Source organism: Haemaphysalis longicornis, unplaced genomic scaffold (genome assembly GCF_048455015.1).
Source record: "Haemaphysalis longicornis isolate Haplotype H1 unplaced genomic scaffold, Haemaphysalis longicornis Haplotype H1 scaffold_5, whole genome shotgun sequence".
Taxonomy (NCBI): domain Eukaryota; kingdom Metazoa; phylum Arthropoda; class Arachnida; order Ixodida; family Ixodidae; genus Haemaphysalis; species Haemaphysalis longicornis.
The window spans coordinates 157,470,728-157,497,807 of NW_027526385.1; the positions used below are offsets into that span (position 1 = coordinate 157,470,728).

The window sequence follows — 27,080 nt, forward strand, 5'->3', positions numbered from 1 at the left end:
ATGTCGATGCTCTTAAAGCAACCATACCGAAATCCTAAGCTTCGTAAGCACAGAGCACAGTACCGTCGTTCAAAGCACTTCCGCGCAGATGACGTTTGCACCTGGCGGCTACGTAAACTCGTCGGACGCTTCAAAGGTTGGGTACAGACTACATTGACTTGAGCGCTTTTTACAGCGCTCGAAAGCCTGGCTCCACCCGGTCTGAGTACGAATAAAACTAGTACTAGTATTCATTTATCCCACTATAAATATTTTCCGTGGTTTCAATGACTACGGCTTCCACCCCGGCCTTAACGGAGAGACACCTCGATACGTGTGCTTTGGAGAAAAAGACACGTACGAGTTCGATCACCGTGTGGCCGTGGAAACGTCGCGGCAGTTAACACGTTCCTTCAGTAACCGTGAGCTTTGTGCCTTCAAGGGGTCCTGAAATACCTTCCGCCGATGCATGGATGTACATGTAACCAAATAAGGCAATGTATTAGCAATCTCCTCCCGCAAGAAATTTGTTAAAGCGATGAGTATTAGCGGAGAAATCGTAAATCAAAAACCGCGCATTATCGTCGCGCCGCGTTTCCTCCTCTTTTCAACTGTTGACGGCGCGCAGCACTCCCTCCCATGATGCTGCGCTAGTCAGCGGTGACGTACTTCCGCATTAAGGCCGACCTCCATGCAGCGAAGTTTCTCGGCGAACTTGGCGCGGCGGACGCCGTGGTTTGACGCGCCGCTCAGTTTTCGTCCACCCCAACCTCCATGCAACGTGACCCGGCGAACGCCGCCGATGGAAGACAGGACAGGAAGTACAACGAAGTACGAGGCTGTGATTGGCTGCGGCCTCAAAATGCAGTTTGCCGCTTCCGGTCGCGTTCGCCGCCGCGCGTTCGACATCTAGCTCGCGTAGATCGCCGACGAACAGCCGTATTTTCGACGCCGGCGGCGAAGCGGCCGCCGCCGGGAGACGTTCGCCGCCTTTTCGCCTACATTTCGCTGCATGGAGGTCGGCCTTTACGCTCCTCCGACTGCCGTCTGCTACGGGCAAGTTTTGTTGACACCATGAATTCCGCACTCCGCTCAAGGATGGATAAGCGAACGAAAAATCTGGCCGCATGTGTGCGGTGGCCTGGCCTTGCCCTTTCGCGGTGTGCGTTGCTGCAGTGCAGCACGTAACTTTTAATCGGCGGCGAACTCGCAGCCGCTGGGGAGGATCTTGCGCTCGGTCCCTTTCATGCACCGCGCACTGTTTATCCAAAAAGCGCCGTATCAGATGTGGCCCCGCTGATGGCGGTTCTTATTTTGCGGTGGTGCTAATTCCTGCCGGAGCCATGCGAAAAAGACATTTTAAACCGATACAGAACCCGTGCACAAAACGCTTCAATCATGCGACCAGTTCAGCTTGGGGCGACGCGTGGTGGAGAGCGGCAACGTTGGCAAAACATGCTCCGGCGCGGCTCTGAGCTTTCTAGCGCTGGAGCGAGCGCCTTTCTTTGACGATCTCAAACATCGGTTGCCTTGGCAACAAGGCACAAACCGCCCCAAAAATCAGTTACGGTTGCGTGATCCCGGTTCAGCTCGGGGCCCCACCTCGCGACATGTGGGCACTGCAGGCGTACCACTCACTCTTATTAGGAAGTGTGAGATGCGTTTGGCATTACAGGAGGCGATGGTGTGTGTGTGTTGTGGACGCCTTTGTTTCGCGATGAAATGCGACGTTGTGCTTCTGCGGGTGGATAGTGCTTCCTAGAGTCACTAAATAAACCTTATTTAGTGACACTAGTGCTTCCCATGGTCTGGATTATCTTTCTCGAGCGACGTACGACTCAACCTCGCATGGGGTATGTGCAGTGTGCGTGGCTAAAAGCGATCTCGGCTTGCGCGCCAGAGTTAAGTGACTTGCTGTTCGTCCCCGCAAACCGCGCGCGAGGTGAGTGCCGAATTTACGACGGGCAGGAGGAGGCCACCCATCGTCTGTCAATCTAGGTTCAGACTTGCAACGCATGTTATGACGTTGTGTTCGTTCGAAACGCATCTCTGGATTGTTTTGAAGTGGAAAAAAATGTATCCGTTAAACCCGGGCATTCGGCTCAGGGCGTTCTCTGCGATTGCACGAAAGAAGTGCCACGGGGCTTCAACGCTTTCTTTATGGAACGTACTCCGGTAAGAGAATATCCATGTCGTGTTATGACCGTGTTGCATTCAATACGAACGGTTAAGCGTTTGTTTACACTTGTTTCGTTTGTCGTAAAATGTTCAAGCACTCCGACACTCCCCTGGCAGATCAGCCGGCGAGTCGACGCTGTGCAGACGACTCATCTCTTTGCCGGAAGTGCGTGAAAAAGCCGCTCAATAGCAGGGTGTCTAGCTCATGACGAACATCTGGGAATCGATGATGTAGACATGTGAAGATGGCGGCGTCCAAAAACACGAAGGAAAGGGTGAGAAAAAAGCGACAAACTTTGCAACAAAAGTGTGAGCTTTCCGCTGCACGTAAAAAGAGTAATACTTGGCCCAGATGACCTTGACGACCCAATCTAATGATTGCGCTACTTCATTTAGTGTGCTCAAAATGCCTTTCAGGGCCCCTTTCAGTTTTCATGAGTGACAGCATGGGAGCCTGAGAGCTGAAGCGGAACTTCTGCTTTTGTCGTGATCATTTTATCAAGAGCCAAAGTAATTTAATCGCCCAACAGCCCAAGCTACGAATTCTCCCCCCCCCCCCCTCATTTTACCACCTGTGTGGAATAAAGGCTGGCACCGTTAGTTAAAAATGTCGCAGAGTGTTAACGCCAGCCTGTATATTTAGGGACGAAGCCCCTTAGGGGGTCGGTCTGTCGGCCTTTCTTGTCGTCGTCTTCATTCGTACCATATAAGCACGGTACCGAAATAACGAGACAGTTGATTTCCGAAGCTCGCGCTAGAACGTTGCATCTTCGTGGGCAAAAACGCGTACTAACAAAACACACCGGGACACACTTTTCAACGTCTCGCACTAGAACGCTTCGTGCTTCAAGCAAAGCTGCATACCTCTACCCCCAACGGTTTCATCTTCGTGGCGAAAACGACAAGGCAATAACAATACACGGTATACACTGCATGCTTCGCCCCTCCTCAGGTTTCACGTTAGTGGAGATGGTTTGGGATTTTTTTAATATGTAAGCATTCTTTGCCGAGTACCTAAAAGATCGTGTTGTGCCTTGCAAAGAAACCAAAAAGCGCGCGACTAGTTGCCGCGGATAGATCGAGGTGCGTCAGCTCGAGAGAGAGAGAGAGATCAAACTTTATTTAAAGCGGCCCATGTCCGGGCTGCCGAAAATGTGGTTCTGGTGGGCCTGGAAGACTTTCAGGTGGGAATTCCGCAGGTGTCAGGGCCCCGCACGTGGGCAATGTGCCGGGCGAGGCGAGGCCAAAGGATGGGGCGAAGATCAGGCGGAGGAGCGGCCCAGTTTTCCCATGAGTATGGAATGTGGGATGGTAAAAGGTGTGGATGAAGAAAGTGAGGTGATCTCCTGGCGCGAGGACAAGTCCAGTAGGTGTGTTTAACGTCGGGATAGGCACCACACACCTGACAGTGGGGCGTGCCATCTCGGGTCATGATATAGTGAAGAACGAGGTCACAAGGGAGGGAGAGAGTCTGAGCCTGGCGGATGTAAGTGCCTTCGCGGCGTGTGAGGTCAGAAGTGGGAGGAGGAAGATTACGGCGAGATCTGCGAAGGTCCTTCAGCTGTTGCCTCCGGGCCTTGCGATGGGCGGCGCGTTCTTCCTTGGGGCTGTAGTCCTGGGGCCAGGGTTGAGGGTCGCTCGGGTTTCGATTTGCACGAGCAAGGGCATGAGCCCTTTCATTCCCTACAATTCCCGGGTGTCCGGGGACCCATTCTAGAAATACGTGCAGGTGACTGTGGGCTGCCATGTAGCATGTCAGCTCGTGATGAATGTGCGCAGGTAAGGAGTTAGTTGCGAATTCTCTGAGGGCAGATTGGCTATCCGTGCGGATGGTAATTTGGTCAGTTGAATGGGGTTGCAGCATGATCGAATCGGCAATGGCTTGAATTTCAGCAGCTGTAGAAGAAGGTACATTACAGTGTTGACGGATGGTTTCTTCACGTGGACCTACCGTGACAGTTGTGGCCATGTTGTCGGTAAACGTGGCGTCTGTGTAATATGTGTCATGTGATGGGCTGGAAAGATGGAGGGCTCTACTTCGGCGCCTGCCGGAGTCTGAAGACGGGTCCATGTGGCGTGGGATGGGCTTGACCATTATTCTAGGAATGGTGTCCCATGGTGGAGGTTCTTTTGGTAGAGCAGGTAAGTGAGATGTCGCAAACCCTATATCAGCCAGGATGGTGCGACCTTGGGTTGACGTCGTGAGCCTGTGCTGTTGGGCAGCGATGTGCGCGGCTACTTTCTCCTCAAGAGTATTGTGGAGGGCCGTGTCGTCAAGAAGATAGTTGGGGGCGTACATGGGCACCCCGAGCTCAGTTCGTAAGCATTTCCGGATGGCGATCTCCAATTTATTGTTTTGAGTTTTCGTGAGTTTAAGGTAGGGAAGGGCGTACAAAACTCTGGAAAACATAGTTGCTTCTACTATCTTGCGAAGCTCGTGTTCCTTGAGGCCTGTTGTGTGGCGGGTGACTCGACGAAGCATGTTATTGATTAGATTGATCTGATTGGTAATACTTTTGGTCCATACTGTGCTCTTCCCATCTTGTTGCCATGTAAAGCCTAGGATGCGGATGTGGGGTCGTCGGGGAATTGGGTGGCCATTGACAGTGAGGCTGATAAGGGAACGATAGATGTCTGCTTGTTTGTTACTCTGATTAAGAACAACGACGTATTCCGATTTTTCTGGGGAGCATTCCAAGCCCACGGATCTTGCATGAGCTTGAATAATATCCAAGCCATCCTGGAGGGCACGCTCCTGGGCACCCGGACTGCCTCGAAAACTCCAAATTGTAATATCGTCGGCATAAATGGCATGGCGAAGATCCGGAACCGAAAATAATTTAGAGGGCAGGTTTTTCATAGTTAAATTAAACAGAATGGGCGATAGGATGGAGCCTTGAGGCGTACCACGGCGTACGGAGAAGGGGGCTGATGATTGGTTGTCGGGTCCAATAATGCGGGCAGTGCGATTGGATAGAAAATCTTTGATATAATTGAAAAGGCGTGTGCCAGGCCGAGTTTCTTGAAGGCTTTGGAGGATCGCGTCATGCTCGAGTCGTCCAGCCCAGACGCATTTCCAACACGCTGGAAGCACTTTGGATTTGGAGAGGGGTGCATGGACATAAAAATTAAGCAGAAAAAAAATTCACGCATCTCCACGAAGTGAATCATGACGAGTGGGCGAAGCTCTGGGGATCGTTCTTACCGTGAATACCCCGTGGCATTGCCCACTCGCGCCTGTAAATGATAGACAACGCGTGCGTACAGTATATACAATTCCAATCCAATCCGATACAATTCAATTTAATCCAACCCAATCCAATCCAGTTCAATGCTCCTCGCGCATGCGCAACACTATGTACACGGACGCAAAGCCCCGGACAAAGCGAGGCCACTAAAATCATCCGGCCTCCCGCCTAACGACGACGATGGTTGAGTGCGAACTTTTCTTCAGGCGGAATAGAACGGGGAAGGGTCAAAGTAAAAGCCGCGTCGATCAAACGACCAAACTGCGTGCGGGTAAAATTCGAAGCTGAACCAGTCAAAGTCCAAAGAGTACGCGAGTCTAAGTCCAAGCTCAGACAACAACCAAAAAAAAAAACTCCCCCCACCTCCCCGAAGGGGATCGTGCGGAAATGCGAATGCATTGGGTGCACCGATGAGTGCGCTGCGGCAAGCAGTAACGGAGAGAGGCGTGCGCTCCACTGCATTTATATACATTTTCCGAGCGCAGCGAGCGGAGAGAGGGTACGCGGAGAGGAGAGAGAGACCCGCGCAACACGCCCGCCCCGCGCGCGAGCTCTCTCTCCCGCCGAGCTCCGCGATGCGAGCGCCCTCACACGTTCGAGAGCGCTCCTCCTCTCCACTCACTCTCCGCTACTCCGCCCGAGCTCCGCGATGCGAGCGCCCTCACACGCGCGAGCACGCTCCTCCTCTCCCCTTGCCCTCCGCTACTCCCGCCCGAGCTACCACCTGCTCTGGTTGCTAGGCGCGGCACAGCTGTTGCTAGGGGCGGGGAGGAGCGCGGAGAGATATACACCTGCGGGCGCACGCCGACGGAGCACGACACCCCCCCCCCCCCCGCGCCGCGCCGAGACGACGACGACGAAGGCAGAACTACGAGGCGCGCGCTGGAGGAATGCAGGCGCACGCCGACGGAGCACGACAACCCCCGACTAAGAAATGCATTCGCATTTAAAATTACGCCCACCTCCCCTCGCGGGAACCCTGGTGTGATGCGACGCTGAAGGGGGTTCCAATGTGCGTTTCCGTTGGGTCGATTACTCGAATTGCGTGAGCAATTGTCGGGTAATGCGAGAGAGAGAGAGGGGGGAGCAAGCCTAGCACGGACGACCGTCGACTGAGAGACCGGCCGGAGCACGGCACTCCGCTTAATGCGCAGCGCGCCCGAAGGAGAGGAGACCGCGGAGAGAGAGGGCGCTCACATGCGCACAGCGCGCTTGCGACGCGCGTAGCGCCGCCCACCGGCGGAGTGAGAGAGCGCGCCGCACTGCACGCGCCACAGATGTTGGGGGAGAGGGCGCGATATCACGGCGAGAGGAGAGTGGGTGAGCGGAGGAGAGACGCAGCCATGGAGAAAGAAAAAGTTAGGAGACTGCGCTACCGGAGAAACGTGAAGCCTATACATAAAAAGTAAAATCGAAGTCGGCCCAGGCGTCACTGCACCACGTGACCCCACCGCGCTGCCGCCGCGAGCTCTTCAATTTCGTCTGCTCGAAACTACTCTGCTGCCCGTTGTCGCGAAGCCTGCTATATGTTGGTTTTTTTTTTTCCCACGGCTTTTGTCTTTCGCACATACGCGGCACTCCTGCCCGCACGCGGGCATGAGATCACCAAGCAAACACATGCAGAAAGGACGGGGAAAAGCTACCGCCAACCAAACACGAGAGATCCGCCGGAGTCGGAGACCGCCGCCGCCGCCGCCGCCGCCGCCGGCCCACCCGACCATGGAGGTCACGTGCTGGGCCGACTTCGGTGGTTTGAGAAAGAGAAACGGCGGAGGGAGCGGCTTCAACGGAGCTGGGCTTGCGAAGGCTAACTGCGTGACGTCATGCCGTCTCCTAACTTTTTTTTTTTCGCCGCTAGGTGGCGACTAGTATGGATGGCGCTCACGTTGGCTCTGTGTTTTTGCCGCAATAAGTGCGGTTCAACCACCCCCAGTGACCTACGAGTTACACCATCGTGCTTGTAAAGTGTTCCGCTACACCACGGTGGAAGTCCCACCTCGAACAGTCCTCCCGAGAACCTTCTGTGAGTCACGAAGATTCCTTGGTGAGCTAAGCCTACCCAGCGACACGTCATCGCTGCCGCCGCCGCTGCTGCGGCCCGCGATGCTGGGCCGCCAGCAGGGACCTCAGAAAGGCCCCGCTGCCACGACGTCGCGTCAGAAGAAGAAACTTTCGGCTGAACAGCGCATCGCAGAGGTGCAAACTGGCTCATCACGACCACTAGACTTGACCGGACGGCCCCCAGTCCCTCCCGACCCAGACACCCAGATGGACCATGATCAGCGCGTTGAAGACAGCGGGGACAGTGATCCCGGACCTGTCTGGCAACGCAACCAGACGAGTGCCACCGCAACTATAACCAAGACAGACCGGGTAAGTCGGCCCCGTTTACTACTCACGCTCAGACCACTGACCAAAATTAGTATCAGAGACATCCCTAAAGGCCCCTTTGCACACCTGATCGGCATTACAGCCCCTCAGACCTACCTCTCTGAAATCGCATCTCACAAATACGATGTCGCCGGCAATTGTATACACATTACAGTGTACGATGAGGAACACGCCCAGCGTATCGTTCAAACCACAAGTATACAAAGTCGTCACAATGGCAAAATCATCGCCATCCCCGTCGAGGTCAAGGAATCGCATCACCGCCCGAACACGACACGCGGAGTCATCGAAGTCGAACCGAATGAGTCTAATGAAGACATCCTGAGGTGGCTTCGATGTGAGCAAGCTAAGGTGCTTAACGCACAAAGAATAGGCAAGACCAACAGAGCAGTCGTCACTTTTGACTCTCCAACCCTCCCTAAAGTTGTGAAGTACTATATGGCAATTGTCAAAGTAACAGCCTACTCCCCGAAGCGTATGGTATGTTACAATTGCCACCAGATCGGGCACATGGCGAAACACTGCCCCCATCCTAGCGTCTGCCGCACATGTGGCAGGGATCATGATGGAGACCAGGAATGTGCCACCACCGTTTACTGCGCTGCATGCAAAGACGTTGGTCACATAGCAGTCAGCCCGAAATGCCCAAGCCGTATCCCAACTCCTTCGAACACACCAGGTAACGACGCAGCCCGTGGTATTTCATGGGCTAACAGAGTGGCACAGTCCAGCAGCACTACAGCCTCTAATGGAGAGCTCCCCATAGCCTCGAAGCAAGATCACCAATCCTCGTCTTTAACTGCGTCAGTCAGCGCAGAAATCCTTGCTCAACTTGCCTCTTTACGCAACGAACTCCAACAACTCAGGAAAGAGAATCAAGAACTCAAAAAGGCCCTTGCCGAAAAGACAAAACCAGCACCTCCGCCCCAGCCACAGTCCACACCTCCCAAAATTTCTTCAAGACGTAGCCGGAGCCCCACCTTTAAGCGCACGCCCACATCTCAGTCCAGAATTGACCCTGAACTCAAGGAATTGCTCAACATTATCCGATCGGACGTTCAGAAAGAACGGGCCGCTCGACAAGAAGACATTAGCAAAATTCGTAGCCTTCTAGAATCTCATGTAACGAAAACAACGTCAATGATACAGACCATGACAAGTCAGCTACCGCAACAAGACCCCAAAGAGGAACCACCTCGCAAAATTCCACCACGTACAAGTGCGCAAGGTCAGTAGTGGCTGCACCCATAGTATTACAATGGAACTGTCGAAGTTTTTTGCAAAATTCACCAATATTACTGCAGAAGATTCAACAACTTAAACCGCTGTTTATTCTCCTTCAAGAACCCCGAAGCATTCCTAAAATCAATGGATATGTTACGTATTCGGACCCTGCAATAACATGCAAGCTAACAAGCCCCCGAAACTCTGCCCCTCAAGCACCAGGGTACTCCCTGATACTGGTTCGACAAGAAATTGCATGTCATCAGATCAAACTCCCTGGACTTACATCGCAACAGCACGAAACAGTAGTAATCCGTGGCAGACTTCCTAATGGCAAAACAGTTCTTGTCGCCTCGTCTTACTACAAGCCGATCACTGGATCTGCTCGACACACCTCTTTTCAATGGGTCACAGAACTCATGCACCAATATCCTGCCACGCAGACAATAATTGGTGGCGATTTTAACGCCAAAAACACAACGTGGGGATACGCAGCTACGGATGTTAGAGGAAAACTTTTGGAAGAAACGATGGAGATGAACAATCTTATGCTGTTAAACGACCCCTTCGAGGCAACGAGAGTTGGATTGCATGCTTCCCAGAAAGACACCTCTCCAGACCTCACCTTCGCGTCACCGGGGTTAGTAACTACGTGGAAAACATTCGACACCACTTGGGGCAGTGATCACTTTCCAATATCAATTTCCCTTCGTGGTAAGCGAATCCGGACGGCAAAAACTTTGGAACTGACGAACTGGACCTCATTTCGTGAAATTCTCAACGAATCATCAGACCCAGCAACAGACTTTCATACTTTCATAAAGCGTATTCAGAATGCTGCCCAAACCTCTAAAGAGTCCATAACATGCTCTGAGGACACACCTGCCATGGACGGCCACTTAGCAAACTTGTGGAACCGAGCTAAACACCTAACTCGTAAATACAGACGACTAGGGAAACGCCACGTCGACCTAGTGAAACTAAGGCACCAATACAAACTGATTCAAGAATATCAGAAACAATTGGCTCATGAGCACTGGCAAGAGCTATGCTCAACTTTAGGCAAAGAGCGCAAACTCTCGAAGCTTTGGAGAATCTACAGAGGCATGACAGGAAAGGGCAAACAACGTCTTCCCCTCTTCGCGACGCTCACGCTCCACAACACCCCGGAGGTAGTCGAGCGGGATATTATAGCAACGCTTTTCCCTTCAGCAAGTACGCAACCCCGCCCGTACCTACCTATAATCGAACTAGACTCGGACGACTCAGCTTTAGACACCCCTTTTACGATGGCAGAACTTCGCACCGCCATCCGACAAAGCAAGGTGAAATCATCCCCAGGACATGATGGAGTCACGTGGCAACACATTCGTAACCTCGACGAGCCTCAGCTAGAACAACTTCTTGGCCTTATAAATCATTCCTGGAACACAGGAGAAATTCCTGACACCTTGAAGCTTTCCCTGGTTAACCTCATTCCAAAGCCTGGAAAAGACCCTTCTGTCATCTCCAACCTTAGACCCATATCTCTTACACCCACGTTATGCAAACTGATCGAACGCCTGATTAACAACCGGCTACAATATCATTTGGAATATGTGAACCCATGGTTTCACCCGTCCCAAACTGGCTTTCGTCCGTACCTAGGGACACACGATTGCCTCTGGCTCTTACGACGGGTAATCAACAGATCCCCGTACGACCGCGGACTTCCTGACTACGTCCTTACTGTAGACCTTCGGAAAGCATTCGACAGAGTAGATCAAACGACGATTTTGACTGAACTCGCCCAAGCCTTCCCCAGCAAAAAAGCACAAGTTTGGGTTCGTAACTTTCTCCATAACCGGCCCATTCAACTCAGCAGCACGCACCCTGGATGGACACCCAATACCTACTACAACGACAAAGGTGTTCCACAGGGATCTATACTCGGACCCGTGCTCTTCAACATCGTCATGGCCAAGTTAGCCAAAACTCTAGAACAGGAAACGTCAGCCCGTTTCGCAATATACGCTGACGATATTACGATATGGACGGAAGGTAGAGACTACTCGTCAACATCCGACATGCTGGTCGAACTGCAGGCGGCGGTGAACAGCCTCGAAGCATGCATACCGAAACTTGGCCTAGAACTCGCCCCAGAAAAGACAGAACTTCTAACGGTATCAAGCGATACCAAAACGCACCCCGTGGACCCTGCTCTGCTGTACATTGGAGACACAACTATCCAAGCGACACGTGGCCACGTACGCCTCCTTGGTCTCCCACTTGGCAGTAACAATAGTGCTAAGATATGGTTAAAACAACTACGACAGAAATGGAAACCCATGCTCAAATTAATCGCGAGGCTGTCTAACAAATATGGTGGCGCAAGTCAACAGGCATGCCTCTCCATGGCCCGGACAGTTGCAATCGGCACTCTCGCATATGGAGCGCCAGTATACAACCTGAACAAAACGAACACAAAACACCTTCGGGTGCTCCATAGAGCCACATTGCGTACCATCACAGGCCTCCCAAAACATACAAAAACAGAAGCTCTTGAGCGAGCGGTTGCGCTCCCTCCTATAGACGTAATCATGAAAGAAACTCGTGAACAGGCAGACACCAAACGTGGGCTCACCCGACAAGGGCTCCTTCTCACAGCATGGGACGAGCAGAAGCCTATACCGGTCATCGACCTTCCCATCCCTTTAGCACCCTGGACAATCTCGGAAAACATCACCGGCAATCTCACCAAACCTATTCCCCGCTCTAGAACGGCAACAAGATCTAAACGTAGCCTTCACTTGGAGAAGTCCAAACTTCCCAATGAGATCGACATCTATACCGACGCCAGTGTGGCAACTTCACATATTGGCGTAGCATGGACCTGTCCTGAAAACCCATCCCTTGGAGGTCAACTCTCCCTCAGACACGATGGTGCAACTGCACTGGAAGGTGAACTCCATGCCATCAATGGTGCCCTTAATCATATCTGCTATGACCTCAATACCCGACCACCAGCCAAAATACGGATTCTAACGGACTCGTTCGAAGCAATTCAAGAACTTCGCAAGCCACTCTCCCTCAACCCGCTCGGCAACTCTATAATCTTACTCAAAGAACTCCTCAAAAGCCACAACGTGCACATCAGAATTGACTGGACTCCAGGCCACGAGGAAACCAGCCCAGGGAACCAGTCCGCCCACGAGGCGGCACAGGAGTGTTTGAACTTTACGCCTCCACTGGTTCCCCTTTCAGCATCCACACCCACTCCTCCAGCCCTCCTACTTCTCCGGCTAAAGAAACGTAAAAGACAACGTTACCAACAGGTTACACCCCCTGGGTATCTTGCCAACATTGTCTCCTGCAGTAGATCCGAGGAAGTATTCATTAACAAGTTATGCGCGGATGCCGCCTACACTCCTCACATTACCCAGAAATGGACAAGATGCCCCAACACACACCCACGATGCCCCTACTGCAACACTGATGTCAAATCAAATCTCCACCACCTAGTGTGGACATGCCCACACTTTGCCAAACATCGCCCAGAAAGTTTAACAAACATTAATCCCGATACCCTACCATATGCAGCACATACTGGATTAGACGCATCTTTATTACGAACAATTGCCGCTTTTGCAGTTAAGAGTGGTCTGGCGCGAGTAGTCTAACTGGGGCCGACCCCGGTGAAGACTTCCAGGCCCCCATAACACGAATCCCCTCTTCGAATACGGACCTTGATTAGTAATCCCCTTCCTTCCATCCCTCTCCCCACTCTACGGCAAACGCCCTCCTTGCTCCAATAAAAAGACTCAATCAATCAATCTTCCTCCATGGACGCAGCTGTGCGGACGCGGACAACGACAACGACGGACGCAGGACAGGGCCGCCGGCAAGAGATGCTCCTCCCAGCGTCGCATCTAAAAACTTTCATGAGAAAGCTTTGCGTTAAGCCATCCTCGTTGTTGGAAGGAGTGCATGATTTTTCAATTGTAGGTGGCATGCTTGTTATAAAACGCGACCGCCGCACTGAGTTGTGAAACTGAGGGCAGGTTTTTGGCACCTTCAAGTCTGTCGTCCTTCCGCCACGCAGTAATAGCTTTTTTTGAAGAACCAACTAACTAGCCAGCAAATATTGCAAGTCTTATTGCACGCATAAGGCAATGCTTTTCCACGACACACAACAACGTTCTACTGTCATGCGGTATTTATCCTGTAAATGATTCCCGATGGCTGCTGTAAACGTATTTCCGTGAAATTAAACACGTTTATACCGTAATTAATGAAGTACGTAGCGTCGTGCCACAGAATTTTTGTTTTGGGGTAAATGTTAGAAGACAGCCCCCAACTTTGTCTTTCGCTCGTGCACGACGCCGCTTGGTCATCACTTGCGAAAGGCCAGCGCCGTAGCATTCCTGGATTGGCTGCAATGTATTCCTCGGTACACCAAACTGCTCGCAGGCAACAATACTGCATGAAAAAGTTGCACAAAGGAATGGACGTGCACTCCTACCTTCACTTCTATATTGGCGCATTGAGCGTCGTCTGCTATTCGCAATTGTTGTGTATGGGAGTAAATCATTCACATGACGTACCTCGTGAAGGTCGTCTCTACTTTCAAGATTTACCGATCTGGAAAAAAATCCATGTGGTCATCTACGCTTTGCAAGCTGCACCGCAGCAGAACGACAGCCATGCACAACTACGCCGCGCTGACCGCCACCGGCATTCCACTGACGAGCTGTTCGCTACAGGCGGCACTGTTTGCTGAATCGACGGTGCTGCCATACAACGGCCGCCGGTCCCCATAGGCCTATTAACGGTCGCTGTCTCTAGCGCTGCAGACCAGAGCGAAAACACAAAGGATGGCGAATATCTGTGTACGACGCCGATGTGGGGTGATTCGGTTCGCCACAGGCGGCACTGTTTCCTGAAGCGACGGTGCTGCCATACAACGGCCGCCGGACCCCATAGGCCTATTAACGGTAGCTTTCTCTGGCGCTGCAGACCAGAGCGAGAACACAAAGGATGGCGAATATCTTTGTACGACGCTGATGTGGGGTGATTTGGGCAAGGACGCCCAAACGGTGCCCGTCGATCCAGTGGCCAGGTGTGGGGATGGCTGGCAGGATTCCGGCACGGAACGAATCCTTACGACACTTCCCCGCGGCCGGTGAGGACCCGCCGAGGGAGGTTTAATTCACACAGCCGAATAAGTGCAGATGGGGAACACCGAAACTCGTCTTTTCCAATGACCAACGTGGAAACGGAGCCTAAGCGTGAATAAGGGCATCGCCGGAAGTGTATACCTGTCGCCGTGTCCGCCTGTTGCTGTCCACGGGTAGACGTCCTTGTGGCCCAAATTATCTTCGCACGGAAGGTAAGTGTTACGGCCTTCGAGTGGATGGCTTGTGATAAAGGTTCTTGACATAGTATCTTTCGATGCTATCGCACAGCATTCGTAAAAGTAACGACAGGTTGCCAATGCTCGGGCCTAAGCCGTCGTATGCACAGTCGTCAAACTTGGCGTCGGAAATTGCTCCCAGTTCAGCGAGGGTTGACGTTGTTCTCTGAGTGGCGTGTACCCTAGTGGCAGATTGGTTTTTACACGCCGAACCTACATCTCCGCTGTGAGGCCGCACATTCATTTTGACCACCTGGTGGTGTTCTTTAAAGTGAACCGAAGTCTCGACACTCAGGCGTTCTCGTTCTTCGCCTCCACCAGCGAAGCGGCCACCGCGGCCGGGAAGGAACCCGTGTCCTCAAGTTCAGCAACACAACGCCTTAGCTACTGAGCCACTGTGGCGTTTAGGTTTGAGGAGGTTGCATATCAGGGAGAAGAAAAAAATGAAGGAAGCTCACACTAACTCTTAAAACTTGAAGGTAGCGAATGAATACGAAACGTTCACGACCATCACGGTGGTTTATGCCCACGATTGCAGCCGATTTGGTTCTTATTCGCTGCCGCAACGACCTTTACTCCATCATTGTTGCTATAACAGCGAAGAAAAAGCGAATCGAAGAAGCAGAACGAACGAACGGAAAGCGCGGCGCACACATACATGATCTATGTTGAGCAGGTGGCGTGATTCCTCGCCCCACAGTCACAGCCGAGTAAGCTGTTCGACTCTCGGGTACTAACTGGTCACGCCGCGAGTTCCTTTAAAACAAGAGAGGCCATCTGCCGAGACAAACACGTCTTTGTCTCGCCTACTTATTTCGTGTAGCACATACGTTGCACGGTGCGACGGGCGTTGAAGGCATTCACGTCAGATGCTGCAGGTGGCAGTACTTACCTTATCCACCTCTGTATTTTCGTTTTCTTTTCTTATGATCCCTCGCGTCAACTCTGAATCATGCTTTGTATATATACTGCAGGGTCCGCAATTACTTAGTGGCGTGTTTTTCTTGATGCTTTGTGAGATTTATTTTCATGCTACAAGCCTCGTTATTGCCTGTACCAGAGACATTTTTCCTATATATGTATGCTTCTGCGTGTCCATATGTAAGAATGTCCCTCGGCTGTGCTCTTGTGTTTTCACTGCATATCTCTCGCTTCGAGGTTAACTGTACCCATAGTTATTTGTGTAAATAAAGTTATCGTTGGAAAAAAAATACGGTCATAGCCGAGTGTGTAAGACGACTGACTAACTCCGTTAATCTACCAGACACAGGTTCGAATTCTGCCGTGGCCGGTGATTTATTTTCTTCATACTGAGTTTTGTGTAACGCTGTAATCAAGGAATTGCGAAACAGCTTCGCTGTTTAGAAGAAATTAGCATAAGCTCGGCTATGCCAGGATATACGTAGCGTGAGCTAAGGTTCAGCTGGTTATTCTTACGTTTCCTGGTTGTCTAGGATTAGCTGATTATCATGCTTACTGCTGCTAAAACGATTTCCAATCCAATCCTATCTTATCCAGTGGCGGCGGCGGTGGCTCCGGCGCGCCAGCTGTGCGCCGTGAGACGTCACTGCTCCTCGCGCATGCGCAGCACGGCTCTCCGGGAGCCACGCCAAACTGCTCAACCTCGGCCAGTGTAGCTCACGCTACAAAATTTTATTCAACAGTGAGAACGAGCTGGTTATGTCACGGCTGACGACTGCTGTGGCGACGGGAATGCCTGAAATGCAGCTGCAATCGATGCCTGCGAAGGCTGTGAGTTTCTAAAATGATTTGCGGGCGCTTAAAGGGAAAACCGTGGCTCTGCTGAACAAACTGTTGTTGTTTGCGAATCTGTGTCATACGGTTCATTCGCGTCGTAGGCAAACCGGTGTAAACTCGCTTTTCCTAAGAGCTTCTGTATGCGTGCACGCACTGAGATACTTCAACGTGAAAAGCTGTTGTTTGCCAGCAAAACATCGAGCTACGAACCGCAGATCTTTTACATCCTGTGACAAGATACATGATAACATACGTTAGAAGGATAAAGAAAGACGAGCGCGATAACGCGTTAACGCGCTGCCAAGGCAGCACTGACGAAAACGGTCGGCGTCGACAGACAGCGGACGATGTAATGAAGCCTTATGAAGGTGCTTGCGCGCTACTGGGTGGGAGCTGCCCAATAACACCGAGTCTTTTCAAGTAACTTGTAAAATGGTGGTTTTCGAAATAAGCGCAGGAAAGAGGTGGAAAACTGCAGCGTAACTCTAAAGTTACTGCTATTCAAAAGAAATTTTGAGGTACCGTCAGCGATGTTCCCCTCAGAGTACACCGGGTCCTCGCAGTTGAGCGAATTCTTCGGTTAACAAGATAACAAAGGGCTAATAGCCTTTACTGAAATTTTTCGGCTACGTTCAAAACGTGTTTAAATACTACTTTGAAGAAATAAAACCAATAGTTTCACACTTCTCACACACAAGGGTGTGATCTTCAAAAATCCTAAAATTCACTTATATACGCTCAGTACCGGTTAGTAAGAATTTAGTTGCATACCTAACGCAGAGCAACCGATGGCGGCCGTTTATGGAAAGAATGTTTTCGTTTGAATCGAGGTTCGCTCTCTCGGTGATTGATGAGGGCAAATTCAAATCCTAAAAAAAACTGCGGTTGATTCCTCTGTCAGGAATCGGCAAAACATGAAAGTGAATTGTGCAACGAAATCTGCAGCTGAGCATGATTTGCGGGTCGGCGGCTGTCTTGTGGGTGTGCTTGGCGAGCGACATCCTGCTGGCGGGTCGCTTCGGCAAAGTTGTGCTGGCGCCATTTCCGTGACGGATATAACGTCAGTGAAATCTTGGTGTATCCTGGCATAAAGCACTTTTGTGTTAAAATATACAACCCGACAACGAACAACCCTAAGTATAACGTACTCTTTAGTATTAAAGGTTGCTTCCCCGCAAGAAGACCCTGTGTGCAGGGGTGCTTCCTTTACGGGCGCGCTTGCTTCGTTGTACTGGCGTCACTTCCGTGATGGATCTGACGTAAGTGAAATCTTTGTGAATCCCGGAATAAAACACTTCCGTGTTAAAAAAAAAAAAAAACAATGGGATGATTTAACGCGCCGGAGCCACACGTGGACAATATGAGGCGCGCCGTAGTGGACGGTTCCGGGATCATTTCGACCAATTGGCAACCTTTAACGTGCGCCCAAAGGTCGACACATGTGTGTTTCGCTTTTCGCCTCCAGCAGAAAAAAGCTACAGTGGCCAGGATTGAACCAGCGTCCTTGGCTCAGCAGCACAACGCATAATTTGGGCAGCTCGAATGGCAAAACGGTTAGGCGTTTGCATGCATAATGTCTATAAGCAAAAAGCTATTCCAAAGTTCAATTACCTAAAACTATTGAGTAACTGCCAAAGACCACTTCATTCCGCTGCCATTTTGATAAATACCGTATTTACACGATTCTAACGCGCCCCCGATTCTAATGCGCACCCGATTTTCCTGGCAAGAAAACCGAAAAAACTTGCACCTCCTATTGTAACGCGCACGGGACTTAGTGACCCAGACAAACGAATGCGAGAGAAACGGGCGATTTATTTCCCGAAGTAATCTCACTCATCTCACTCCTCGTCGCTCTCCGCTGACCACAACATCTCGGCCTCGGTGCCTTCAAGCACGTTCGCGATGCCACACTTCTGAATTAACGTTCAACCATTGTCTATGGGATCGTGGCCCACGCCTCGCACGCCCATCCCGAGAGCTTCTCTAGAGGTGCACGCTTCAGCCGACCGCTCATTTTGAACGCGTGGGAGCCGCTGCTGCCATTGCTGTTATCAAGCGCGCAAGTGAAACGATTTGACGATTTGTGTGAACTCCGATAGAAAGGCCTAGGCGCCTAGGCTTGCTGCGTTCGAAAAATCGTTGCTAAAAGCTTTGGCGCCATCTTGAGATGGCGATGGCGATGGGTGGGACGAAATTTCCGCTGTTTCGGCAGTTTCAGTTTTGTATCCGATTCTAACGCGCATGCGATTTTCCGGCCTATTTTTTCGGAAAAAAAGTGCGCGTTAGAATCGGGTAAATACGGTACTCCTTTACTGAAAGTACCCCGTTACAGAAGGAGGTGCGCCGTACAAACTTCAAGTTCTAACGTTCCGAGCGAGTTTGCGTGGGAGACAGTTGAGGCATCCCGTAGCCTGCACACTTGTCTTCATAAGTATAGATGTTTGGAACACGACCAACTATACTTCGGACCTGCCCAGCGAGCGCAGCCCCAGCACCGCCGTCGCAGGGAAAAATTTTGCCGCTCCGAGTGGAGTGGCGCTACTTACGCCCTGTCGTTCGTCGCTGCCCGTGCTCCTCGGCCGCGGCCGCCGAACGCGCGGGCGCAGCCATGCAAACGCGCAACTGCAGACGCGGCATGGCACGTAAGCTGCGTCTGCTCTATGTAAAGCACGAAGTTCCCCACATGAAAAATACAGCTTATTCAATCGACTGAAGCGCGTATTTCTTTTGAAGGAGCACGATGGTATACAGTTTCGTACCTTATTGTAGATCTGATGAAGGTAAGGTGACAAATGTTTCCTTTCACGAGTTCCCCGTCACTGAAGTTCGATACAAATGGATAAAGACAATTCCAAGGAAAGCTGAGAACACTCCCCGTTTTATTTTTATTTTTTTTCCCTTCACAATTGTGTTTGATTTATGTAATTATGCGCTTTAATCGCTCGACCGAGAGTGACACATTGAAGCTAGCATGATTCGCTGCGCAGTTATTGTATTTTAATATGGTCGATTGGTATGAAATGGCAACGCGCAGCGGTGCGCTGTCTTTACATCTGACCCTGCCTCTCATGTTCACAAGGAATTTATTGGTACTTTTTTTAGGCCATCCAGTTCCGGTTATCAAGGCCAGCACACTGGGCCTCATTGCAGGCTGCCTTGTGAGAACCGTCGAGGAACACATTAAGTGCTCACTCTGCGTGGAGCGGCTTAAGGCGTCTCGCTCATCTGGACCTGCCACTGCGGTGATCTCAATGTGGACCGGGGTGGGCTATTTTATCCCAGATTTGAGTTCCTGGAATTCGTCTGTGCAGTGGAAAGAGTGGCCAAGCATTCGCAGAACTTGCGATATCCTACAAAAAACCGATGGCGGTGTTTGTGAAGACGATTTTACAAGCTGCACGGCAAAACAAGCTTTTCAGCCACGACGGCTCATCGTATAGTCAACGGAGGGCAGTGGTTGAGCTTATACTGGAGAAGTTCAGCCGACCTTTTTTCACAAATTTTGCTGCGGAGAAAACGGCAAGAGTGGCAAAGGAAAAAGGATTGCGAAAAAACCAGACTTCAGAAAAGAGCTGAAAGTCTGACTACTGTGCTTCAGTGTTCATTTGAAGTGTAGGGTTGTGAAAGAAAATGAACTCTTGAAAAGAATGCCAAAGGGAAAAAGATTGTGCAATACCAGCGTTCATTAATGTTCTGAAAACCTGACTACAGTGTGGCATTATGAGCCTAAACTGTGGCATTGTGTATGTAAAAAAATCAGCCTGTAAATAAGCTTGAAATGACATCGTTATTGAATTAGTTGTGTAGGAGGTCATTGTAGCACTTCACATGCACTCTCCGAAAAATTTTCAATTTATTCGTAAAGAAGGGGCCAAATCATTGCCGCTCATAAGTGTGTGTAAGACCGCAACTGGCATCTTCGGTGCTTGTATAGGGACCTTGTACTTCATATGAGACCACGAAACTAAATGCGCCGCGTACACCGCAACGCATCTCAAAACGGGAAAGCCAGTCAGGAGGCCCCGCCCCGCCCCGCTTTAACACGCTTAATCAGAAAAAAAGAAAAAAAAACATTCATTCAGGGTTGGTCACCGCACAACTGCTACTTTTTCATTCAGATTCACCGAAATCAATTAACTGTAGTGTGACTAAACACGAATTTCCGCGCCAGACGGCTGCTACTAGCACTCGAGCACGCTCCCACAGCGTAGCCGCCGCTCGCCGCAACAGTGCGTAAAAGCGCCCCTAGCGGCCAGGCTCGAAACGAGACTCGGCGCAAGCGCTCCCATAGAGCGCCGCTGGCTGGGCAGGTCCGATGTAAAGTTGGTCGTGGTTTGGAATCGGCATGCAGAACCTTCGATTTGACGTGTTCGGTCGCGCAGTAGCACCAACCCTGTCCTGTCCAAACTTTTCACCTACTTTAAAAGCTCCGGACCGCAACTGCCGGACCGTTTGCCCGCTCATGAGAAAACCCACGCAATTTACCCCTGAGCCCCCAAGTGTAGCGTACCCCGAGAGCGGATAGCTACGGCCGTGTTGCCGTGAATGGCCGTGTCAGGCATGGCCCGACAACGGACCGCAAGGGGTGAAAGTTGAGATGAGAGGGAAGATCGAGCATCGGGGTAAATTAGGTGTTAAACTCCTCAGCCCGCCGCGGTGAACGGCGCTGGTAAAATAAACAGTTCTAGCAAAACGAAAACCGCTACAACCACTGCCTCAAGGGCGAAACATGTGAGGAGAACGCCCCGTCTCTGCACGCGTTTTTATTCTTTATGCAACGTTCAGGAGCATGCGTAAAGGCTACAGGACCGGTTTCGGAGAAGAAAAAGATCTCGCTGCCCTCCACACTTGGCCACCCCGTAGCCATATTTTGCCCACGCTGTAGTAGAAACAGAAAATCAGTTTGAAATTACTTCCACGAGACGGCTTTCATCCGAAGACGCAAACGGACGCAAACACCAGGAAAACACCAGCAAACAAAGTAGTGGATTCGTTTTTTGTGTGAGCAGTCGTCGGTTTGAGTTGTACTCAGTCCACGTGTACATATATCAGCTAAAAGATAGGGAGATATATTAAATTTTGAACGCCAGCATCCAGCGCACACAATTGTGGATAGCTCAGCCAACACGTTTTGCACGTGTTGTGTGGCGCGGGGTGGCGGGGAGGTCCAGTTCGTCCGAGTCTGGGCTTGAAGACTAGCAGATGTGCGGATTCGAGGGTGGATTGATTCTGGAAGCATTGGCATGCACTTTTATTTGTCACTCTTAGCGATTTGGACAGTTAAAGTATATTGTTAAAGGCCAAACACATAGGCGAAGATGGACGCGTTTCCCTGCGCGGTTTTTCCCTCTCCAAAAACCTGTCCTGTAGCCTTCATGCGTGTTCGTGACCGCTGCAGTCGGACCGGTTTCCAGTGAGGGAAAACGCGTGCGGATATGCGTCGCTCCCCTCACCTGTGCCTGGCCCTGTAAGAAGTCTGGGAAGGTGTTAAATGTAGTGCCGGAACAAAGGTGCCACTACGGCGGTGGTTTCCCATCGACGGACGATGGTGCCGCCCTCTCATGGAAAAGTAACCCAGGTGAAAATATATGTTTTTTTTTCTAGCTCGATTATTGAACCAGAAATTTCTTCTGGCTAGAAATAGCAGAATTTCTAGCCAGAAATTCAGTTTCTAGTTCATTTATAGCTGGATTGAGATTTACTTCTAGCTAGCATTTGTCAGTCTAGCTAGAAGGGAAAAAAACTGCAAGCTGGAAATAATCGTTTCTAGCTAGACAAAGAATTTTTCTAGCTAGAAAGTTGTCGATTCCAGCGAGAATCTAATAATCAAGTCAGAAATGAAGCTGGAAATTATGATTTCTTGCTAGAAATGTTCTTTCCATTTTCACGGGGGAATGTTTGATTAATTGATTGACTGTAGGGTTTATAACACGCAGACGCTACACACGCGACGAGAAGTGCCACGTAGTGGAGGGCTCCGGATTAATTTTGACCAGCTGCAGGGGATCATTAGCGTGCAAGGAAACCTCGTACACACGGTCGTTTTTGCTTTTAGCCTCCACCAAAAAATCGGCCGCCGCGGCCGGGAATCGAAACCGCATCTCTGGGCCCAGCAACACAACGCCTTAACCACTGAGCCACCGCGGCGGGTCGGAAGAGTAATTAGGTTGCAGGCGTTGGCGCGGGGTTCTTAGAGGCCTGTACGTCCCAGGCTGTCCGTTCAGACGGAGGTACGCCTGGTTGTATGGGGAGGGTGAAACTGCTATAAGCTCTGTGTGTCAAAACTGGTCGGGACATGGGTATGTATGTTAGTATATGCTCGGGGTTCAGCCCTACTACACCTATTACCCTAGTTAGGCTTCTGTTGTGACAGTGAATCGCATGCATAATATGTGGGCCTGAGAGATGTCCTGTCACGTGATCGAATCGGTCAACGAATTGTGAGCAGCGTGCGAAGAGCTAGCTGCATGTCTGTCTGGGTGCATGACTCTCTTTCATCGAGCGGCCGTGATTTAGGTATGGGCTTAAATCAACTATGACGAAAAATACAAGTTTGGCTCATTAAAGAGTTATACCAGAGCGGAGAACCGGCCCCGCTACGCTACCCGGTACACCTGCGCATGCGCCCAACCAGTTTTTCTACCTCGGCACATGCGCAGTAGCGCTGGGCGCCTACCGGGTATCGTACCGGGATCGCGTCTCCGCTCAGCCATGAGATTGACCCGATAACAACGACACCAATTTTATCGCAAACTACAAATAGCGACTATGGAAGAAATCTGGCGGCCACAAACCTCAACCATCACCGTGAAACACAAATGGGGATTGTAGTGGGGCCTCGCTTGATCGTATTACCAGTATTACCCGGTTGCTCAGCGGCAGTTGACACACGAAGGATTTTTTAGTGCTGTCCCATATTAAGTCACTTCTGACGTATTGCGTCCCCTCAGCGCGAAATTTGAAACTTTTCAACATTTATTGTGTTTTGTTTTTCGGTTCAAAAACGTCTTTCATGGTTAAAATGTGGCTGAATGAGGCACCAAAGGCTATCTTCTTTCAAATTGAACAAAGTTCCTCGGCAGTAAAAGGATCGCGTCGTACGCTTGATGTGAAAGAACCCCGCGTCCTCGTGCACCCGTTTAATTAAGCGTTTTTCAAGTGGGTTGAAGATTCTGGACATCATTGGCGCCAAATCGTAGTACGCCTAGGGCAAACCTTCTGAACTTGTGATCTGACAGTCGATGAAAGTTTGATACGGGAGCTCACACGCTATAGGCCTCCTGCGCTGCCCAGGGGGCGCTGCGCAAGCGGCTTCCGGGCAATACTTCCGGGTAGTACAAAGCTGCGCGGGTCCCATAGGATCCCGTGTTGACAGAAGCAAAATGAGCTCGACGCTCCCGATTATTTTGCGACGTGGTCACCAGCTCATCCCCGACGCGTCCGATCTATTTCAGCGATCAACGTGGCATTAGGGGAAAAAGCTTTGCAGCGCTAAACACGTTTACAGCGCCGACGAAAGTGCCGGGACCGTGACGGCGTCTGCTACTCGCAGGTTCACCGATCGATGGTCGTACGAAGTGAAATTTTAAGTGAAATTTCTAGTTTAAACTAATACTCTAGGTGACAAAGACTTCTCAAAAACAGCCGATCAAAAAAGAAGAGTGACGCAATCGGAGATGATCGTGCTTTAAAAAGCCAGCGAGCCCGGCGGACCGCAGGCTCGCCTGCTGCGGTGCGCCGCTCTTTTGCGTACCTGCACACTATGCGTGCACTTTCATTAAACACTGCTCGTTTGCGTCGCCGTTACGAATGTATGGTGGAGCGTTAGCTTGCCGTTTTGTTGCGTGCCTCAGTGACAAATTGCCGCGACCGTCAGAAGCGTGAAATCTGTTTTGCGATTCCGAAATTAGTGGCCGTAAAACAAAGTGGGCGGGCGAACTAAGAGGCCGCTCGCTTTCCTTGTTTGCTCTCACTTTACTTAATTACGCTCTTGCAGCATACATTCCCAGTTCGCACTTAATAGCCTAGAATGAGGGTCAGCAACGGCCGAGTTCCATGCAGCTGGACGGCAAATCGAGGGCGGGGGGGGGGGGGGGAGAAGGAGGAGGAGGAGGGGGCTTTGAATGCAAAGAGAAAAAATTCAGCGAATTTCTAATAACATTTGATAATATTCTGGCGAAGTGTGAACATCGGGGGATGGGGTCAATTCAACTGGAGGACGCCAATTCTCTGTTCTTGTCTCGCTGTCTAACTCCATTTGAAGTCAAAACTGTCGTGTCGGCGTTCAGATTCGACGACCCCTGCACTAGAAAACCAACACAGTCAGGGATGATCGTATGTAAATATTCGGGGCCCCGCGCCGTGTATGCGGCTGTGTTATGTTATGCTGTGCGTGTGATTTGGTGCGTGTTTTGCGTCCTTTAATAGCGCTTAATTTGTTTATTTATTTGGCGCAATTGCCCCACCTACTCGCTAGTATACATGTACCCTGCCGTTCGTAAATCATGCGGCGTAAAACGTTACGCAAGAATCATTTAGTTTGCGAAAATACGAAACAAAATTTCTACTCGTTTCAAAGGCGGTGCCAGGCCAGCAGTGTCAGCTAGTCGGCTGCGCAATTCTTGCGTTCGCTTAAAGCTCCCGATGAAGCAACCTTTTGCAGTTACTTCAGGATGTAAGATGAGCATGCAGCGTTCCGGGTTTATGCTACTCGTGAACTTTCCTTTGTCGACCGCACGAAAGAAGAAAAAAACTAACTGTCGTCAAACAGTTAAACCACCGACCTAGCGATACTGTCCCACGCCGCGACCGCCGTTACAGCTCGCTCAAAAGAAAGCCGACAAATCGGCTTCTTTTAGGGGATATTATTTTGTTTAGCCTCTGCAGCTACTTCAAGGGGCTATTTCATACAGTACGCAGTCATTTAAACACGCCGCAAAGCGCCACAACCAACTTTCACTCTGGCTTGTAATTGAAAACACATGGAGGGCGGCGAGGGTCGTCTGCTTTTGTACTACCCAGAGGCGTCGGCCGCTAGGGGCGCTGCATGTCGCCAAAACTCCAGCGCAGGAGGCCTATAAGGTCGTTGCTAAGGTCGACCTCATGAAGTGACCTTCGAGCGAGAACGAGCGCATGGCTGCACGGGCGGACTGGTTGGGGCAGAAATATTGGTACTCAGCCGTTTTGGGTACCGTTTCGTGAAACACAATCAATTCTTGTTCTGGTGTTTTAAAAAAAATGGGGGGGGGGGGGGGGGGGGGGGGAATCCTGCGTTTGGATTTGACCCCCCCGTAATTCCAGCTCGCACGTCGCTCGTTAGTTACTAAGTTTGATGAAAGAAATAGTAGCAAGAATACTTCCTAAATCATATGCAGTGCAATATGTCGTTATTAGCAGTGGTTTTAGTCACTTTATATCCCCTAATATTCCCGATTTTGTTCCCATTTTGGGAGAAGTCCAATTTGAGAGGCGCTTCTCATTATTTAGCATAAATATAGCCGTATGCACAGTAGGGTCATTCACTGTGGCTTGAAGATCTCAGCCCATTAGACGAGTGGTAGCTTGCGCACGTGTATTCAGCGCATTGCTGCACGCAGGGCCACCCCCCCCCCCTCCACACGCACACACACACGCAGAAATTTTCGGCCTTGCGAGAGGAATAGAGGGGGCCATAAACCAATAATTATTTTCGTGTCGCAAGCTATACGCATCAACGTTACACGGCTTCCATATCGGCTGCCACGTGCACACCGGTAAGCCATTTTGCAATGTGTTTTCAGAAAAAAATACAAATAAAAGAAACAATGGTTTTTTATTTTTCTGTTTGTTTAAGCTCATACTAAACGCACACGATGTCCCAAATTTTTATTTTTGAATTGAGCTCTTCTTTAGGCCTTTTCCAGCCTTTTCGTTGTCACTTCTTTTTTTCTTGTTTCAGTTCTCCCTCTACCTTTTTTACAGGTCTCCCCGAAATATAATCCCACGTATACTTTTCCATGATCGCGTTTTAGAACAGAGAATATACAGGCACTGTAAACAATAGGAAAAATGGTGGCAACGTTGCAAAGATGGATGGTACGCGGCGGCCAAGTGCTTTTGCTTCAAAATTGGTACCAACATACAAAGAAAATCTGTACCAACAAATCAAGCATGCCGACCGTGTGACCCGGCGTTCTAGCACCAGTCTTTTGTGAAGGCATCACTGCAAGCTCTCAAGTGCCACAGCTGATACCTTTGCAAACAGTGCTGCACATGTTTTGTAACGTATACTATCTGTGATCTTTAATCTATGTACACACGCAGCAGCCATAGATAGTTGCGAATAGGGGCATCTTAGTCCGTGCGTCCATACCTCGGACCCACTATATTTTCTCATAATTCTGTTTCAGTTACCGTTTCGCACTAAGAAAGGTCACAATCCATACCTGGACGAAGTGTTCAATGCCCTGGATGGTGCTCAGTTGGTTGTAGCTCAAGTCCAGGCGGTACGCCGCGAAGGCGTGCGCGTGCACTAACCGGTCCGGTATGGAGCGGCAGTCGTGGCCCACGTAGGACACGTTGCCGTTCCGGAAAGGTTCGTACACGGATTCGTCGGTGGTGCCGTTCCGGGTGACGAACGACGCAGCCACGGGAGCGGACGAAACCGCCATGACGAACTGAAGCCTGCTCCTCGCACTCTTGTTCAGGGATCGGCGTTGACCGGCTGCGCTCTGCCTTCTTCCTGATTACGGCTTCGTGGCTTCGCGTCGGTGCCGTATCGGCTTCCGTAGGGCCCCACTCGTGACGACGATCGCGGTGTTGATATAGCGCGATAACACGCGATCGTTTCCCAGTCCGCTTGTACGCCTATTAAAACAACAAATTACGGCAAGCCCAACGCCGTATAAACTGTTATTGTAAGCCGCCTT

At 50.7% G+C, this 27,080-nt stretch overlaps 1 protein-coding gene across 1 annotated transcript in view; it reads right to left on the reverse strand.

Annotated features, from left to right (window-relative positions):
- Nucleotides 1-26,962, reverse strand: part of LOC144138792 (leucine-rich melanocyte differentiation-associated protein-like) — a 44,114-nt gene extending 17,152 nt beyond the window's left edge. The window contains exon 1 of the mRNA XM_077671262.1: nucleotides 26,598-26,962. Coding sequence (XP_077527388.1) covers nucleotides 26,598-26,822 — 225 coding nt within the window. The 5' untranslated portion in view covers nucleotides 26,823-26,962. The remainder of the gene's footprint in view (nucleotides 1-26,597) is intronic.
- Nucleotides 26,963-27,080: the final 118 nt, after the last annotated feature.